The sequence below is a fragment of the Hemitrygon akajei genome, chromosome 1, assembly GCF_048418815.1.
Source record: "Hemitrygon akajei chromosome 1, sHemAka1.3, whole genome shotgun sequence".
Classification (NCBI taxonomy): Eukaryota; Metazoa; Chordata; class Chondrichthyes; order Myliobatiformes; family Dasyatidae; genus Hemitrygon; species Hemitrygon akajei.
Window position 1 is genome coordinate 174,337,276 of NC_133124.1, and position 19,130 is coordinate 174,356,405.

At 55.0% G+C, this 19,130-nt stretch overlaps 2 protein-coding genes across 10 annotated transcripts in view; one reads left to right on the forward strand and one right to left on the reverse strand.

Annotated features, from left to right (window-relative positions):
• Window positions 1-19,130, forward strand: part of LOC140732382 (sialoadhesin-like) — a 237,986-nt gene that overhangs the window by 49,537 nt on the left and 169,319 nt on the right. The gene's annotated exons all lie outside the window — the stretch shown is intronic.
• The window catches only part of LOC140732399 (high affinity cGMP-specific 3',5'-cyclic phosphodiesterase 9A-like), a 36,658-nt gene continuing 20,476 nt past the window's right edge, over window positions 2,949-19,130 (reverse strand). For 5 of the 6 annotated variants that reach the window (XM_073055019.1, XM_073055010.1, XM_073054992.1 and 2 more), the window contains 5 exons: window positions 18,344-18,500; window positions 17,008-17,121; window positions 16,007-16,111; window positions 4,846-4,974; window positions 2,949-4,180 (listed from right to left, as the gene is read on the reverse strand). In XM_073055019.1, coding sequence (XP_072911120.1) covers window positions 4,046-4,180; window positions 4,846-4,974; window positions 16,007-16,111; window positions 17,008-17,121; window positions 18,344-18,500 — 640 coding nt within the window. In that variant the 3' untranslated portion in view covers window positions 2,949-4,045. Of the gene's footprint in view, window positions 4,181-4,845; window positions 4,975-16,006; window positions 16,144-17,007; window positions 17,122-18,343; window positions 18,501-19,130 lie in introns of those variants that run through there. The other variant, XR_012100074.1, reaches the window with a different exon arrangement.

Below are 19,130 nucleotides of genomic sequence, written 5' to 3' on the forward strand. Positions count from 1 at the left end.
GGGGTTGTGAGGGGGCAGATATGATCGCAACAGTGAAGAAACCTTCAGGGAGACGTGTGAACAGACAGGGAGTGCAGCGATACGCACCATGCACGGGAATTGGTCGATTGGTGTAATGGTCGGCATTAATATGATGGGCCGAAGGGCCTGTTCCTTTGCTGAACAACAGTGAACTACTGAGCCACCAGCCAAACATCAGTGGGGGTTAAAAAGCAGGAATCTGAAACAAAGGGTGGGGTTGTATAGCAGTGTTAATAGTGAGATAGGATTGGACAGGGTCAGCGAGGAGTCACAGCGATACAGCCCGGCTACAGGACCTTCGGTCCCACCAATACATGCCGACCACAGTGCCCACCAGCTAATCACGATTTCCTCCATTCGGCCCATATTTCCCAACCCCTACCCCTCTACATATCGATCCAAGCACCTCGAAAATGATACTAACGTTCCTGCTTCAACCACTTCCTCTGGCAGCTCGTTCCAGTTACTCACCGTCATCTGTGTGAAGAATTTGTCCCTCAGATCCCCTTTAAATGTTTCCTCTCTTACTCTAAACCCGTGCCCTTTAGCTTTCGATCGTCCTACCCAGTTACCGCCCACCTTATCGATGCCTATCATCACTTCTATAAATTCGCCCTCCATCTCCTCCGTTTCAAGGAATGAAAACCCAGCCTGTCCAACCTCCCCCTGTAACTCAGCCGCTCCAGTCCCGGCAATGTCTCAATAAATCTTCTCTGTACTCTTTCCAGTTTAACCACGGTACAATTTCACTGTAGCCATTGTGCCGTCCCAATAGTGATCATCTTTAGCGCGGGCTGTTTATAATGTTTACGGTATTGGCGCTCACGTTACAGTAGCACTGAGATTGACCCGGTCAATATTTACGGCTTTTGTTGCCCCGTGTCCCTAATATTTACGGTAGTCACTCTAACTTGTGATCGGCACCATTTTCACAATGTTTATCGGACCCGGTTCATTATATTTATAGCGTTTGGTGAGACATCATCAGTATTTCCGCTATTTCCCGCTCTTCAATTATGATATTTACGACGAACAGGGCTCTGTGTCCACAATATTTGCAGAATTCAGTGAGAGGACACGGTATTGCTCGTTGCAATATTCGTGGTGTATTACTGTGTGTTTAGAGCATTTACAGTATTTTGTGAGGTTTCTTCCCAGTCTTTATGGTACTTCATGCAGTGAGGTCGCAATATTTATGGTATTCGGTAAGCTGGCTCACCATTATGATATTTAGTATGACACCAGTACCATAATTATGGTATAAACACTCAGAGACCACTTTATTCGGTTCCTCCTTTGCATAATGAAGTGGTGACTGGGTGTCCTTTCGTGGTCTGCTGGTGCTGTGTGTTCAGGGATGCTCTTCTGCACACCACTGTTACAACACACGTTTATCTGAGTGACTGTCACCTTCACGTCAGCTTGAAGCAGCCTGGCCATTCTCCTGTGACCTCTCTCATTTCACCCACAGAAATGCCACTCGCTGGATGATATTTTTCTGTTTTGCTTTTCATTCCATTCTCTGTAAACTCTAGAGACTGTTGTGCATGTAAATCTGAGGAGATGAGCAGCTTCTGAGATACTCAAACCACCCCTTCTGGCACCAACAATCTGTCAAAATCACTTAGATCACATTTCTTTCCCATTCTGAGATTTGTTCTGGGTGACATCTGAACCTCTTGTCCATGTCTACATGCTTTTATGCACTGAGTTGCTGCCACATGATTGGCTGATTAGATATTTGCAGTAATGAACAGGTGTTCAGTGGTACCTAATAAAGTGGCCAGTGAGTGTACATTATTTTACTGGTATTCAGATTATTTATGGTAATGATACAAACTATTTGTGTATCCGGCACTGTGTTCATAATATTTATGTTGCTTGGTGCTCTGTCATCCCAATGGAACCCATTAGAAAAAGACCGTCAAACACCCAGTGTGCAGAACAAAAACACTAATTATGCAAACTATAAAAGTAAGCAAATGTCATCCAGAACTGAAGTTACAGAAGTGAGTCCACAGCCACGAAGCCGGTCACAGTCGATCCAGGCCATTAGTTGCAGGTTGCAATCTCAGTTCACCGCAGAGACAAGTGAACCTCACCGAGCAGCGAGCTGAACACTCACCCAACACCTTTAGCGTTCAATCTGGCCCAGAGTTTAAATCGGCCTAACAGTGGGTCATGTTTCGCTCTTTGACCCAGGCCGTGCCACCTTTATATGCTCTTTGGCCCAGGACCCATTGCCTTGATACAGCCCATACCCATCCTTTCCCATCTGCACATCCCCGACCTTTCCCATCTGGCCCATAACCGACCTTTCCAATCTGGCCCAGCACTTAAATCAGTGAACATGAACACAGTCCCCCCTCTTGGGCCTGGGCCTGGGCCCTGCCACCTCAATTCAGCCCATATACACCACGTCACAAGTGTGCTGCACCGTCTAATCTCAGTTCACACCACAAAAATGCCAAGTCGCACGGGGAGTTCAGATGCTCAGCTGTGAAAGGGAAGTTATAGGCTATTGATCACAGTGATCGTTTTAGAGAAAAAGTGTGATTAATAAAATAATTAGTAGTTTTGCTTGTAGCCAGCAAATTGTCGTTGTGTTCACCAGCACTGTCTTAAACCCGTTATCACTGCAGCTTGCTCACAATATTTACGGTTCAGGGCATTTCTCTTCCAATATTTACACTTCATATCGCATGTGCTCAATATTTATAGTGTTGTGTTCACAATCTTCACAGTAGCTGGTGCAGAAGGTCCATAATATTTTGACAGTGAGACTGGTTAGATCCCACAACACCAAGTTCAGGGACAGTTAATCCCCTGCAACCATCAACTCCTGAACCAGCGTGGATAACTTCACTCCCCTCCACACTCAGCTGATTCTATGAGCTACAGACTCACTTTCAATGACTCTTTACAACTCCTTTAGTCAGGATTATTTTTTATTTGTACAGTTTGTCTTCTTTTGCATCTTGGTTGTTTGCAGTCTCCACATACAGCATTTCCTAAACTCTATGGTATTTCTCTTTTTCCATAAATGCCTGCAAAGAATTGGATCTGAAGGTGCTCTGTGGTAACATACAGCACGTTAATAAATTCACCTGCAACTTCGGACTTTGGTTTACAATATTTACGGTATTCAGAGGGGCTGGTTCAGTGTTTGCAGTTTTCAGAGGGACTGGTTTGCAACATTTCCCGTATCTGAGGCTGATTAACAATACGGGAGCCAGTGAGGCTTATCACTGATATTTATTATACTGGGTTATGTGTGTTCACACAATATTTTCAGTATCTGGGGCAGGTTTTTCAGGATATTTACGGTAATTCATGATAAGGCCTGCTGACAGGTCGCTGACCTGATTAGACTGGCTGAGATCGGGAGTTTTTATTGACTTATTGAGACACAGCGCGGAATAGGCCCTTCTGCCCCTTAAAGCCACACCACCCAGCACCCCCGATTTAACCCTTGACTGATCACAGGACAACTTACAACCAGCAATTCATCTACCTGGTAGGTCTTTGGACTGTGGGAGGAAACCCACACGTTCATGGGGAGAACATGCAAACTCCTCAGAGACAGCTCTGGGAATTGAACCCAGGTCACTGGTACTGTAAAGCCTCGTGCTCAACACTACGCTCCAGTGCCATTGGGGGAGGGAGGGGGAAGGGAGGATATTCAGAGCTTCGAGAGGAGAGGGCGTGCTGAGAGTGGGTGAGAACACAGATGAGAGATTATAATGTGGAGATGTTTGGAGACATCCACTAAAGCACAGAATAGAGAGCAAAGTATTTGTTAAATTGTGGGAGATTGGTTAGTGTTGATGTTCAAAAGGATCTGGAAAGAGTTAGTCTGCACAACGCTGTGCCCTGGGAGTGTGAGTGACTGGGGGTGTGAGTGAGAGTGAGAGTGTTTGTGTGAGAGAGAGAGAGTGAGTGCTCTGCCCATCTCTATCCCATCCCCCTTACCCAAACCTCCAACCCACCCCCACCCCCAAGAGAGGAAAATGCCACTGTCCCGTCAGATGGAGACTGATGCCACGGTGGGCTCCGAGGGCACCTCCAGTCTCGCCATCTCCCCCTCTCCGAGCTGCTGGTAACGATCCCTCGCCAGCCTGAGGGGTTGCAGCATCACCTCCTCCAGCTGGGGGAAGAGCTGGAAGAGAGGAGACAACGTCCCGTCACATCCTGGGAGCAGATTCGGACTCACGTTCCCCTCTGTTGGCATTCCCGGTCATCCTATCACAATCACAAGGTATCTCCTGATAATATTCCCAGGAATTCGAGCTCGGGGTTTCAGAGATGGGGAGGGGTATAGGGGCCAGAGGGGATCATGGAGATAGGGAGGGGTGTAGGGGCCAGAGGGGATCATGGAGACGGGGAGGGGTGTAGGGACTAGAGGGGTGTCACAGAGACAAAGAGGGAGTTGGGGCAGAGGGGCCTATATTCTTATCTTGAAAGCATTCCCACTGTTTGTATTTTGAAGAGATTTGGTATCTCACCAAAGTCTCAACAGTTTTTTTAATAGATGTATGGTGGAGAACATTCTGACTGGCTGCATCACTACCTGTTATGGTGGATCACAAGAGGCAGCAGAGGACTGTAACCTCAGCCAGCTCCACTCCACCATGGCAGAACCGTCCCCTCCAATGAGTACATCGTCAAGAGATTGAGCCTCAAGAGGGAAGGGTAGGAGCGGCAGGGGATGGGATGCAGAGAGGGTGAAGACCTGCTCCCTTCCCCCTCCCCACTCAGTATGAGCCTGATTACTTGTTCCCTCCCCTAGTGAATTCACCCCCCCACCACTCTCACCCCCGTTACCTTGGTCAAGGACTCGAACATGGGCATGAGGGTGGAAGTGATGAATGCGCTCTGTGTGTGAGATTTCCACACCCGGTCCCGGTCCATGAAGGGCGACACTGGTAAACCCTCTGACTTCTCCCGGTCTCCCTGGAACAGGTCCAACTGCATCAGCAGTGATAGAGACCGAACCTCCCCTGACAGCGAGACATCCCTTCCCTCCTCACCGCTCCTCCCACAGCACTCCCTCCTCACCGCTCCTCCCACATCACTCCCTCCTCACCACTCCTCCCACAGCACTCACTCCTCACCGCTCCTCCCACATCACTCCCTCCTCACCACTCCTCCCACAGCACTCCCTCCTCACCACTCCTCCCACAGCGCTCCCTCCTCACCACTCCTCCCACAACACTCCCTCCTCACCGCCCTCCCACAGCACTCCCTCCTCACCGCCCCTCCCACAGCACTCCCTCCTCACCACCCCTCCCACAGCACTCCCTCCTCACCACTCCTCCCACAGCACTCCCTCCTCACCACCCCCTCCCACAGCACTCCCTCCTCACCGCTCCTCCCACAGCACTCCCTCCTCACCGCTCCTCCCACACCAAGGCACTCCCTCCTCACCGCCCCTCCCATAGCATTACCTCATCATTGCTCCCCCACAGCACTCCCTCCTCCCTACCATTCCCACAGGGCTCACTCCTCGCTGCCCCTCCGTCATTGCCCCCCACAGCACTCCCTCCTCACTGCTCCTCCCACACCAAGGCACTTCCTTCTCACCGCTCTTCTCACAGCGTTCCCTCCTCATTCCCCTCCCCCACAGTGCTCCAAGCTTATGGCTCCTCCCAGAGCAGTCCCTCCTCACTGCCTCTCCCAAAGTGCTGCCTCCTCGTTGCCCCTACCACTGCACTCCCTCCCCATTCCCCTCCCACAGTGCTTCTTCCTCATTCCCCTCCCATAATGCTCCCTCCTCATTCCCCTCCCACAGTGCTCCCTCCTCATTCCCCTCCCACTGCACTCCCTCCTCATTCCCCTCCCACTGCACTCCTTCCTCATTCCCCTCCCATAATGCTCCCTCCTCATTCCCCTCCTACAGTGCTCCCTCCTCATTCCCCTCCCACTGCACTCCCTCCTCATTCCCCTCCCACAATGCTCCATCCTCATTCCCCTCCCACAGTGCTCCTTCTTCATTCCCCTCCCATAATGCTCCCTCCTCATTCCCCTCCAAATGCACTCCCTCCTCATTCCCCTCCCACAGTGCTCCTTCCTCATTCCCCTCCCATAATGCTCCCTCCTCATTCCCCTCCCACAGTGCTCCCTCCTCATTCCCCTCCCACTGCACTCCCTCCTCATTCCCCTCCCACAGTGCTCCTTCCTCAAACCCCTCCCACTGCACTCCCTCCTCATTCCCCTCCCACAGTGCTCCTTCCTCATTCCCCTCCCATAATGCTCCGTCCTCAATCCCCTCCCACAGTGCTCCTTCCTCATTCCCCTCCCATAATGCTCCCTCCTCATTACCCTCCCACAGTGCTCCTTCCTCATTCCCCTCCCACTGCACTCCCTCCACATTCCCCTCCCACAGTGCTCCCTCCTCATTCCCCTCCCACTGCACTCCCTCCTCTTTCCCCTCCCACTGCACTCCCTCCTCATTCCTCTCCCACAGTGCTCCTTCCACATTCCCCTCCCATAATGCTCCCTCCTCATTCCCCTCCCACAGTGCTTCCTCCTCATTCCCCTCCCACTGCACTCCCTCCTCATTCCCCTCACATAATGCTCCCTCCTCATTCCCCTCCCACTGCACTCCCTCCTCATTCCCCTCCCACTGCACTCCCTCCTCATTCCTCTCCCACAGTGCTCCTTCCACATTCCCCTCCCATAATGCTCCCTCCTCATTCCCCTCCCACTGCACTCCCTCCTCATTTCCCTCCCACAGTGCTCCTTCCTCATTCCCCTCCCACTGCACTCCCTCCTCATTCCCCTCCCACAGTGCTCCTTCCTCATTCCCCTCCCACAGTGCTCCTTCCTCATTCCCCTCCCATAATGCTCCCTCCTCATTCCCCTCCCACAGCACTCCCTCCTCATTCCCCTCCCATAATGCTCCCTCCTCATTCCCCTCCCATAAAGTTCCTTCCTCATTCCCCTCCCACAGCACTCCCTCCTCATTCCCCTCCCATAATGCTCCCTCCTCATTCCCCTCCCACTGCACTCCCTCCTCATTCCCCTCCCACAGTGCTCCTTCCTCATTCCCCTCCCACAGCACTCCCTCCTCATTCCCCTCACACAGTGCTCCCTCCTCATTCCCCTCCCACAGTGCTCCCTGCTTACGGCTCCTCCCAGAGCAGTCCCTCCTCACTGCCTCTCCCAAAGTGCTCCTTCCTCATTCCCCTCCCATAATGATCCCTCCTCATTCCCTTTCCACAGTGCTCCTTCCTCATTCCCCTCCCATAATGCTCCCTCCTCATTCCCCTCCCACAGTGCTCCTTCCTCATTCCCCTCCCACTGCACTCCCTCCTCATTCCCCTCCCACTGCACTCCCTCCTCATTCCCCTCCCATAGTGCTCCTTCCTCATTCCCCTCCCATAATGATCCCTCCTCATTCCCCTTCCACAGTGCTCCTTCCTCATTCCCCTCCCATAATGCTCCCTCCTCATTCCCCTCCCACAGTGCTCCTTCCTCATTCCCCTCCCATAATGCTCCCTCCTCATTCCCCTCCCACTGCACTCCCTCCTCATTCCCCTCCCACTGCACTCCCTCCTCATTCCTCTCCCACAGTGCTCCTTCCACATTCCCCTCCGATAATGCTCCCTCCTCATTCCCCTCCCACATTGCTCCCTCCTCATTCCCCTCCCACTGCACTCCATCCTCATTCCCCTCCCACTGCACTCCCTCCTCATTCCCCTCCCACAGTGCTCCCTCCTCATTCCCCTCCCACAGCACTCCCTCCTCATTCCCCTCCCATAATGCTCCCTCCTCATTCCCCTCCCATAATGCTCCCTCCTCATTCCCCTCACACAGTGCTCCCTTCTCATTCCCCTCCCACATTGCTCCCTCCTCATTCCCCTCCCACTGCACTCCCTCCTCATTCCCCTCCCACTGCACTCCCTCCTCATTCCCCTCCCACAGTGCTCCTTCCTCATTCCCCTCCCACAGTGCTCCTTCCACATTCCCCTCCCATAATGCTCCCTCCTCATTCCCCTCCCACAGTGCTTCCTCCTCATTCCCCTCCCACTGCACTCCCTCCTCATTCCCCTCACATAATGCTCCCTCCTCATTCCCCTCCCACTGCACTCCCTCCTCATTCCCCTCCCACTGCACTCCCTCCTCATTCCTCTCCCACAGTGCTCCTTCCACATTCCCCTCCCATAATGCTCCCTCCTCATTCCCCTCCCACTGCACTCCCTCCTCATTTCCCTCCCGCAGTGCTCCTTCCTCATTCCCCTCCCACTGCACTCCCTCCACATTCCCCTCCCACAGTGCTCCCTCCTCATTCCCCTCCCACTGCACTCCCTCCTCTTTCCCCTCCCACTGCACTCCCTCCTCATTCCTCTCCCACAGTGCTCCTTCCACATTCCCCTCCCATAATGCTCCCTCCTCATTCCCCTCCCACAGTGCTTCCTCCTCATTCCCCTCCCACTGCACTCCCTCCTCATTCCCCTCACATAATGCTCCCTCCTCATTCCCCTCCCACTGCACTCCCTCCTCATTCCCCTCCCACTGCACTCCCTCCTCATTCCTCTCCCATAGTGCTCCTTCCACATTCCCCTCCCATAATGCTCCCTCCTCATTCCCCTCCCACTGCACTCCCTCCTCATTTCCCTCCCACAGTGCTCCTTCCTCATTCCCCTCCCACTGCACTCCCTCCTCATTCCCCTCCCACAGTGCTCCTTCCTCATTCCCCTCCCACAGTGCTCCTTCCTCATCCCCCTCCCATAATGCTCCCTCCTCATTCCCCTCCCACAGCACTCCCTCCTCATTCCCCTCCCATAATGCTCCCTCCTCATTCCCCTCCCATAAAGTTTCTTCCTCATTCCCCTCCCACAGCACTCCCTCCTCATTCCCCTCCCATAATGCTCCCTCCTCATTCCCCTCCCACTGCACTCCCTCCTCATTCCCCTCCCACAGTGCTCCTTCCTCATTCCCCTCCCACAGCACTCCCTCCTCATTCCCCTCACACAGTGCTCCCTCCTCATTCCCCTCCCACAGTGCTCCCTGCTTACGGCTCCTCCCAGAGCAGTCCCTCCTCACTGCCTCTCCCAAAGTGCTCCTTCCTCATTCCCCTCCCATAATGATCCCTCCTCATTCCCTTTCCACAGTGCTCCTTCCTCATTCCCCTCCCATAATGCTCCCTCCTCATTCCCCTCCCACAGTGCTCCTTCCTCATTCCCCTCCCACTGCACTCCCTCCTCATTCCCCTCCCACTGCACTCCCTCCTCATTCCCCTCCCATAGTGCTCCTTCCTCATTCCCCTCCCATAATGATCCCTCCTCATTCCCCTTCCACAGTGCTCCTTCCTCATTCCCCTCCCATAATGCTCCCTCCTCATTCCCCTCCCACAGTGCTCCTTCCTCATTCCCCTCCCATAATGCTCCCTCCTCATTCCCCTCCCACTGCACTCCCTCCTCATTCCCCTCCCACTGCACTCCCTCCTCATTCCTCTCCCACAGTGCTCCTTCCACATTCCCCTCCGATAATGCTCCCTCCTCATTCCCCTCCCACATTGCTCCCTCCTCATTCCCCTCCCACTGCACTCCATCCTCATTCCCCTCCCACTGCACTCCCTCCTCATTCCTCTCCCACAGTGCTCCTTCCACATTCCCCTCCCATAATGCTCCCTCCTCATTCCCCTCCCACAGTGCTTCCTCCTCATTCCCCTCCCACTGCACTCCCTCCTCATTCCCCTCACATAATGCTCCCTCCTCATTCCCCTCCCACTGCACTCCCTCCTCATTCCCCTCCCACTGCACTCCCTCCTCATTCCTCTCCCACAGTGCTCCTTCCACATTCCCCTCCCATAATGCTCCCTCCTCATTCCCCTCCCACTGCACTCCCTCCTCATTTCCCTCCCACAGTGCTCCTTCCTCATTCCCCTCCCACTGCACTCCCTCCTCATTCCCCTCCCACAGTGCTCCTTCCTCATTCCCCTCCCACAGTGCTCCTTCCTCATTCCCCTCCCATAATGCTCCCTCCTCATTCCCCTCCCACAGCACTCCCTCCTCATTCCCCTCCCATAATGCTCCCTCCTCATTCCCCTCCCATAAAGTTCCTTCCTCATTCCCCTCCCACAGCACTCCCTCCTCATTCCCCTCCCATAATGCTCCCTCCTCATTCCCCTCCCACTGCACTCCCTCCTCATTCCCCTCCCACAGTGCTCCTTCCTCATTCCCCTCCCACAGCACTCCCTCCTCATTCCCCTCACACAGTGCTCCCTCCTCATTCCCCTCCCACAGTGCTCCCTGCTTACGGCTCCTCCCAGAGCAGTCCCTCCTCACTGCCTCTCCCAAAGTGCTCCTTCCTCATTCCCCTCCCATAATGATCCCTCCTCATTCCCTTTCCACAGTGCTCCTTCCTCATTCCCCTCCCATAATGCTCCCTCCTCATTTCCCTCCCACAGTGCTCCTTCCTCATTCCCCTCCCACTGCACTCCCTCCTCATTCCCCTCCCACAGTGCTCCTTCCTCATTCCCCTCCCACAGTGCTCCTTCCTCATTCCCCTCCCATAATGCTCCCTCCTCATTCCCCTCCCACAGCACTCCCTCCTCATTCCCCTCCCATAATGCTCCCTCCTCATTCCCCTCCCATAAAGTTCCTTCCTCATTCCCCTCCCACAGCACTCCCTCCTCATTCCCCTCCCATAATGCTCCCTCCTCATTCCCCTCCCACTGCACTCCCTCCTCATTCCCCTCCCACAGTGCTCCTTCCTCATTCCCCTCCCACAGCACTCCCTCCTCATTCCCCTCACACAGTGCTCCCTCCTCATTCCCCTCCCACAGTGCTCCCTGCTTACGGCTCCTCCCAGAGCAGTCCCTCCTCACTGCCTCTCCCAAAGTGCTCCTTCCTCATTCCCCTCCCATAATGATCCCTCCTCATTCCCTTTCCACAGTGCTCCTTCCTCATTCCCCTCCCATAATGCTCCCTCCTCATTCCCCTCCCACAGTGCTCCTTCCTCATTCCCCTCCCACTGCACTCCCTCCTCATTCCCCTCCCACTGCACTCCCTCCTCATTCCCCTCCCATAGTGCTCCTTCCTCATTCCCCTCCCATAATGATCCCTCCTCATTCCCCTTCCACAGTGCTCCTTCCTCATTCCCCTCCCATAATGCTCCCTCCTCATTCCCCTCCCACAGTGCTCCTTCCTCATTCCCCTCCCATAATGCTCCCTCCTCATTCCCCTCCCACTGCACTCCCTCCTCATTCCCCTCCCACTGCACTCCCTCCTCATTCCTCTCCCACAGTGCTCCTTCCACATTCCCCTCCGATAATGCTCCCTCCTCATTCCCCTCCCACATTGCTCCCTCCTCATTCCCCTCCCACTGCACTCCATCCTCATTCCCCTCCCACTGCACTCCCTCCTCATTCCCCTCCCACAGTGCTCCCTCCTCATTCCCCTCCCACAGCACTCCCTCCTCATTCCCCTCCCATAATGCTCCCTCCTCATTCCCCTCCCATAATGCTCCCTCCTCATTCCCCTCCCACAGTGCTCCCTTCTCATTCCCCTCCCACATTGCTCCCTCCTCATTCCCCTCCCACTGCACTCCCTCCTCATTCCCCTCCCACTGCACTCCCTCCTCATTCCCCTCCCACAGTGCTCCTTCCTCATTCCCCTCCCACAGTGCTCCTTCCACATTCCCCTCCCATAATGCTCCCTCCTCATTCCCCTCCCACAGTGCTTCCTCCTCATTCCCCTCCCACTGCACTCCCTCCTCATTCCCCTCACATAATGCTCCCTCCTCATTCCCCTCCCACTGCACTCCCTCCTCATTCCCCTCCCACTGCACTCCCTCCTCATTCCTCTCCCACAGTGCTCCTTCCACATTCCCCTCCCATAATGCTCCCTCCTCATTCCCCTCCCACTGCACTCCCTCCTCATTTCCCTCCCGCAGTGCTCCTTCCTCATTCCCCTCCCACTGCACTCCCTCCACATTCCCCTCCCACAGTGCTCCCTCCTCATTCCCCTCCCACTGCACTCCCTCCTCTTTCCCCTCCCACTGCACTCCCTCCTCATTCCTCTCCCACAGTGCTCCTTCCACATTCCCCTCCCATAATGCTCCCTCCTCATTCCCCTCCCACAGTGCTTCCTCCTCATTCCCCTCCCACTGCACTCCCTCCTCATTCCCCTCACATAATGCTCCCTCCTCATTCCCCTCCCACTGCACTCCCTCCTCATTCCCCTCCCACTGCACTCCCTCCTCATTCCTCTCCCATAGTGCTCCTTCCACATTCCCCTCCCATAATGCTCCCTCCTCATTCCCCTCCCACTGCACTCCCTCCTCATTTCCCTCCCACAGTGCTCCTTCCTCATTCCCCTCCCACTGCACTCCCTCCTCATTCCCCTCCCACAGTGCTCCTTCCTCATTCCCCTCCCACAGTGCTCCTTCCTCATCCCCCTCCCATAATGCTCCCTCCTCATTCCCCTCCCACAGCACTCCCTCCTCATTCCCCTCCCATAATGCTCCCTCCTCATTCCCCTCCCATAAAGTTTCTTCCTCATTCCCCTCCCACAGCACTCCCTCCTCATTCCCCTCCCATAATGCTCCCTCCTCATTCCCCTCCCACTGCACTCCCTCCTCATTCCCCTCCCACAGTGCTCCTTCCTCATTCCCCTCCCACAGCACTCCCTCCTCATTCCCCTCACACAGTGCTCCCTCCTCATTCCCCTCCCACAGTGCTCCCTGCTTACGGCTCCTCCCAGAGCAGTCCCTCCTCACTGCCTCTCCCAAAGTGCTCCTTCCTCATTCCCCTCCCATAATGATCCCTCCTCATTCCCTTTCCACAGTGCTCCTTCCTCATTCCCCTCCCATAATGCTCCCTCCTCATTCCCCTCCCACAGTGCTCCTTCCTCATTCCCCTCCCACTGCACTCCCTCCTCATTCCCCTCCCACTGCACTCCCTCCTCATTCCCCTCCAATAGTGCTCCTTCCTCATTCCCCTCCCATAATGATCCCTCCTCATTCCCCTTCCACAGTGCTCCTTCCTCATTCCCCTCCCATAATGCTCCCTCCTCATTCCCCTCCCACAGTGCTCCTTCCTCATTCCCCTCCCATAATGCTCCCTCCTCATTCCCCTCCCACTGCACTCCCTCCTCATTCCCCTCCCACTGCACTCCCTCCTCATTCCTCTCCCACAGTGCTCCTTCCACATTCCCCTCCGATAATGCTCCCTCCTCATTCCCCTCCCACATTGCTCCCTCCTCATTCCCCTCCCACTGCACTCCCTCCTCATTCCCCTCCCACTGCACTCCCTCCTCATTCCCCTCCCACAGTGCTCCCTCCTCATTCCCCTCCCACAGCACTCCCTCCTCATTCCCCTCCCATAATGCTCCCTCCTCATTCCCCTCCCATAATGCTCCCTCCTCATTCCCCTCCCACAGTGCTCCCTTCTCATTCCCCTCCCACATTGCTCCCTCCTCATTCCCCTCCCACTGCACTCCCTCCTCATTCCCCTCCCACTGCACTCCCTCCTCATTCCCCTCCCACAGTGCTCCTTCCTCATTCCCCTCCCACAGTGCTCCTTCCACATTCCCCTCCCATAATGCTCCCTCCTCATTCCCCTCCCACAGTGCTTCCTCCTCATTCCCCTCCCACTGCACTCCCTCCTCATTCCCCTCACATAATGCTCCCTCCTCATTCCCCTCCCACTGCACTCCCTCCTCATTCCCCTCCCACTGCACTCCCTCCTCATTCCTCTCCCACAGTGCTCCTTCCACATTCCCCTCCCATAATGCTCCCTCCTCATTCCCCTCCCACTGCACTCCCTCCTCATTTCCCTCCCACAGTGCTCCTTCCTCATTCCCCTCCCACTGCACTCCCTCCTCATTCCCCTCCCACAGTGCTCCTTCCTCATTCCCCTCCCACAGTGCTCCTTCCTCATTCCCCTCCCATAATGCTCCCTCCTCATTCCCCTCCCACAGCACTCCCTCCTCATTCCCCTCCCATAATGCTCCCTCCTCATTCCCCTCCCATAAAGTTCCTTCCTCATTCCCCTCCCACAGCGCTCCCTCCTCATTCCCCTCCCATAATGCTCCCTCCTCATTCCCCTCCCACTGCACTCCCTCCTCATTCCCCTCCCACAGTGCTCCTTCCTCATTCCCCTCCCACAGCACTCCCTCCTCATTCCCCTCACACAGTGCTCCCTCCTCATTCCCCTCCCACAGTGCTCCCTGCTTACGGCTCCTCCCAGAGCAGTCCCTCCTCACTGCCTCTCCCAAAGTGCTCCTTCCTCATTCCCCTCCCATAATGATCCCTCCTCATTCCCTTTCCACAGTGCTCCTTCCTCATTCCCCTCCCATAATGCTCCCTCCTCATTCCCCTCCCACAGTGCTCCTTCCTCATTCCCCTCCCACTGCACTCCCTCCTCATTCCCCTCCCACTGCACTCCCTCCTCATTCCCCTCCCACAGTGCTCCTTCCTCATTCCCCTCCCATAATGCTCCCTCCTCATTCCCCTCCCACAGCACTCCCTCCTCATTCCCCTCCCATAATGCTCCCTCCTCATTCCCCTCCCATAAAGTTCCTTCCTCATTCCCCTCCCACAGCGCTCCCTCCTCATTCCCCTCCCATAATGCTCCCTCCTCATTCCCCTCCCACTGCACTCCCTCCTCATTCCCCTCCCACAGTGCTCCTTCCTCATTCCCCTCCCACAGCACTCCCTCCTCATTCCCCTTACACAGTGCTCCCTCCTCATTCCCCTCCCACAGTGCTCCCTGCTTACGGCTCCTCCCAGAGCAGTCCCTCCTCACTGCCTCTCCCAAAGTGCTCCTTCCTCATTCCCCTCCCATAATGATCCCTCCTCATTCCCTTTCCACAGTGCTCCTTCCTCATTCCCCTCCCATAATGCTCCCTCCTCATTCCCCTCCCACAGTGCTCCTTCCTCATTCCCCTCCCACTGCACTCCCTCCTCATTCCCCTCCCACTGCACTCCCTCCTCATTCCCCTCCCATAGTGCTCCTTCCTCATTCCCCTCCCATAATGATCCCTCCTCATTCCCCTTCCACAGTGCTCCTTCCTCATTCCCCTCCCATAATGCTCCCTCCTCATTCCCCTCCCACAGTGCTCCTTCCTCATTCCCCTCCCATAATGCTCCCTCCTCATTCCCCTCCCACTGCACTCCCTCCTCATTCCCCTCCCACTGCACTCCCTCCTCATTCCTCTCCCACAGTGCTCCTTCCACATTCCCCTCCGATAATGCTCCCTCCTCATTCCCCTCCCACATTGCTCCCTCCTCATTCCCCTCCCACTGCACTCCCTCCTCATTCCCCTCCCACTGCACTCCCTCCTCATTCCCCTCACACAGTGCTCCCTCCTCATTCCCCTCCCACAGCACTCCCTCCTCATTCCCCTCCCATAATGCTCCCTCCTCATTCCCCTCCCATAATGCTCCCTCCTCATTCCCCTCCCACAGTGCTCCCTTCTCATTCCCCTCCCACTGCACTCCCTCCTCATTCCCCTCCCACAGTGCTCCCTCCTCATTCCCCTCCCACAGCACTCCCTCCTCATTCCCCTCCCATAATGCTCCCTCCTCATTCCCCTCCCACCGCACTCCCTCCTCATTCCCCTCTCACAGTGCTCCTTCCTCATTCCCCTCTCACAGCACTCCCTCCTCATTCCCCTCCCACTGCACTTCCTCCTCATTCCCCTCCCACAACACTCCCTCCTCTTTCCCCGTCCATAAAGTTCCTTCCTCATTCCCCTCCCACAGCACTCCCTCCTCATTCCCCTCCCATAATGCTCCCCCCTCATTCCCCTTCCATAAAGTTCTTTCCTGATTCCCCTCCCACAGCGCTCCCTCCTCATTCCCCTCCCATGACGCTCCCTCCTCAGCACCACTATTCTGATGCTTCCTCCTGACCACAACTCTCCCATCCCTCTGCCCTCCCACGACACTCTCCTCCCCACTGCCCCTTACTGAGTGCGACACTCCCTCCTCACAGCGAGGTGCTCCTGCCTCACTCCTTCCCGCCACCACCCACCTGCATGAAGTACTCCTGTAACAAACAGTCGAGCCAGGGCTCAGAGACCTGGGTGGGCCGCACCTCGTTGGATGTGTCACAGCATTTGATCAGTACTTGTTCCAGCTGTCGACAGGGAGGACGAGGGTGTTAGTGAGCTGCGGAGAAGGAGGAAGTCGACAAGTCGCGGGTAGCCCATTCCCACCCCTCTACCCAACTTGTTAACACAGTGATGCCTGGCCCCAGACAGTCCCTCATCGTCAAACCTTCCCGCCACACCCCTGGGAAGGTAAAGCTTCCTCAGAAGACACGTCCCACCAGGCTCAAACAGATTCCACCCTTTAGTTATCAGACTCTTGAGTAGACCTCTCGTACGATGAATGGACTCGACCTCACAATCCAGGTCAAGGCCGTGCACCTTATTGTCTACCTGCACGGCACTCTCCTTGTAGCTGTTACACTCTATTCTGCATTCGGTTATTGTCTGACCTTATTCCAGCTGACTGCACTGTGTAATGATCTGATCTGTATGAACAGTGTGTGTTTTACTGTATCTCTGTATGTGACAATAATAAACCAATTCCAATTAACAAGAACATTGAGTGTGTATCCCCATCTCTATCACCACCTATGGCCCCTACATTCCCTGTCTCCATGTCACCCACCTCCCTGTCGCTGGATTCTACACACCTCCCCGTCTCTGTGGCCCACTCCCTCCCTTACACCCCTCCCCGTCTCTGTGGCCCACTCCCTCCCTTACACCCCTCCCCGTCTCTGTGGCCCACTCCCTCCCTTACACCCCTCCCTGTCTCTGTGATTCCTTCCAGTTCCAACACACTCCCCGTCTCTGTGAGCCCTCTAACCCCTACACACCTTTCCATCTCTGCCACTCCTTCCACCCTCCAGTTCCTCTACCCATCCCATCTTTATTAACCCCTCTGACCCCTACACCCCTCGCTGTCTTTGTGCCCCCTCCTCTCTGCCTTCAGCTGTCCAGAGTGCCCTGGGGTCTCGGTACTGACCAGTCGGACGTGTTCCTGGTTCTGGTCGTCGAACACGTCGAGGCATTGTGCAAACGCATCCATGATGTCCCCGTGCCTCGCCATGTCTGTGGCCAAGATCAGCTCCGTCATCCCCTGGGGGGAAGGGAGAAGGTCAGAGCCCCTCCCGTATACAAACACGTGGCTCACCCACCAACTCTCCCTGTAACAGAGCATTCGGACTGGTTGCATTGCCACCCGGTGTGGAGGCTCCAACACATGGATCACAAGAGGCTGCAGAGGGTCGTAGACACAGCCAGATCCATCACCGACACGACCCCCCCCCCACCGTCACTGACACAACCCTCCCCACCATCACTGACACAACCACCCCCCACCATCACTGACACAACCTTTCCCACCATCACCGACACAATCCTCCCCCTCCGTCACCGACACAAACACACCTCCCCCAACGACAGCGACACAACCCTCCCCCATCACTGACACAACCCTCCCCACCGTCACTGACACAACCCTCCCCACCATCACCAACACAACCCTCCCCACCATCACGGACATCTTCATAATGCAATGCCTCAAGAAGACACATCCATCATTGAGGACCCTCGCCAGCCAGGACATGCCATCTTCCCATTTCTGCTATCAGAGAGCAAGTACAGGTACCTGAAGTCCCACACTTTCCAATTCAGAAACATCTTCATCCCCTCTGTCATCAGTCTATAAACACGACCTCATTTGCATTCTTTATTTGCTATTTATAGTCATTTTATGCGTTGTGTGTACAGAAAGTAAATTTCATGACATTTCAGTGACAATAACCCTGATTCTGAGTTTGGTGAGGCCACCTTTAGAGTGTTGGCTACAGTGTTGGTCACCGTGTTGTCGGGAAGATGTTCTCGAGCAGAACTTTCTTCCACCTTCTCCAGCTTCATGATATCCTTCCTATAGCTGGACGACCAGAAATGCACTCAAAACTCCAAGTGTGGTCTCCCCAATGACTTCTACAGCTGTAACATAGTCCCATCTCCTGTGCCATTGCTACCTTGTCAGACCAATTTTTGTAGCAAGCCTTGTCTGGTTCTTCCTTGTCTACGGCCTGTTGGTTTTCAGTGTTTGGACTATTTCAGTATCTTTGAAGGATCAGTCACTCCCTGAAATATCCTGCGAAGTCTGTGGAAATCTGGAAGACGTTGGATCGTCCTTACCCCCTCCCATCCCCCTCCTGAGAGCTTCCCACCCCGTAATCTTCGAAGTGAGCTTTTTCCCACTTCCTGCGGCCCCCTCCCGCATTTCCCTTTTGTCGGTGTCGCCACTTCTCCTCCCCTACCCCGCCAACCCCTGCAGAATGTCTCACCTTCCGGATCTCCTCCGAGACTCCCGACTCTGTCCCAGCGAAGATGTCACAGTTGGGCTCTGAGAGTATCTGGAAGGCCACAGTGCAGTGGTGCTGTTCCAGGGGGGAGTGGTTGCCGTAGCGACGTGCCAGATCGGTCTGAGCATTGACCTGGTATCTATTTGGGGGTGGTGTGGGGTGGGGGGGGGGCAAGAGTCCAACCCTTAGACTGAGAGTGGGGACAGTCATCAGCGGCATCTCTCCTCCGCAGTGAGCTCGGCATCACGTTAAGTGTCAATTATTGGGATGATGGAATTGTTGGCTTTGTGGCCACGTTTGCAGACTGTACGAAGATAGGTGGAGGAGCACGTATTGTTGAGGAAGCAGGGTGTCTGCAGAAGGACTTAGACAGATTAGGAGAATGGGCAAAGAAATGCCAGATGGAAGAGTGTAGCATTGTGTACAGCCGTATATTCTGGTAGAAGAAATAAAGGCGTAGACAAATTTTGAAATTGGGAGCGAATTCAGCAATTGGAGGTGCAAAGGGACTTGGGAATCCTTGTGAGGGTTCTGTGAAGGTTAACTTGCAGGTGGAGTCGGAAGTAAGGAAGGCAATCGGAATATTAGCATTCATTTTCAGCGAACTAGACTATAAAAGCAATGTGGTAATGCTGAGGTTTTATAAAACATTGGCCAGACCGCACTTGGAGCACTGTGAGCAGTTTTGTGCCCTTTAGCTACGGAAGGATAAGCTGCCACTGGAGAGGTTCCAGAGAAGGTTTATGAGAATGATTCCGAGAATGAAAAG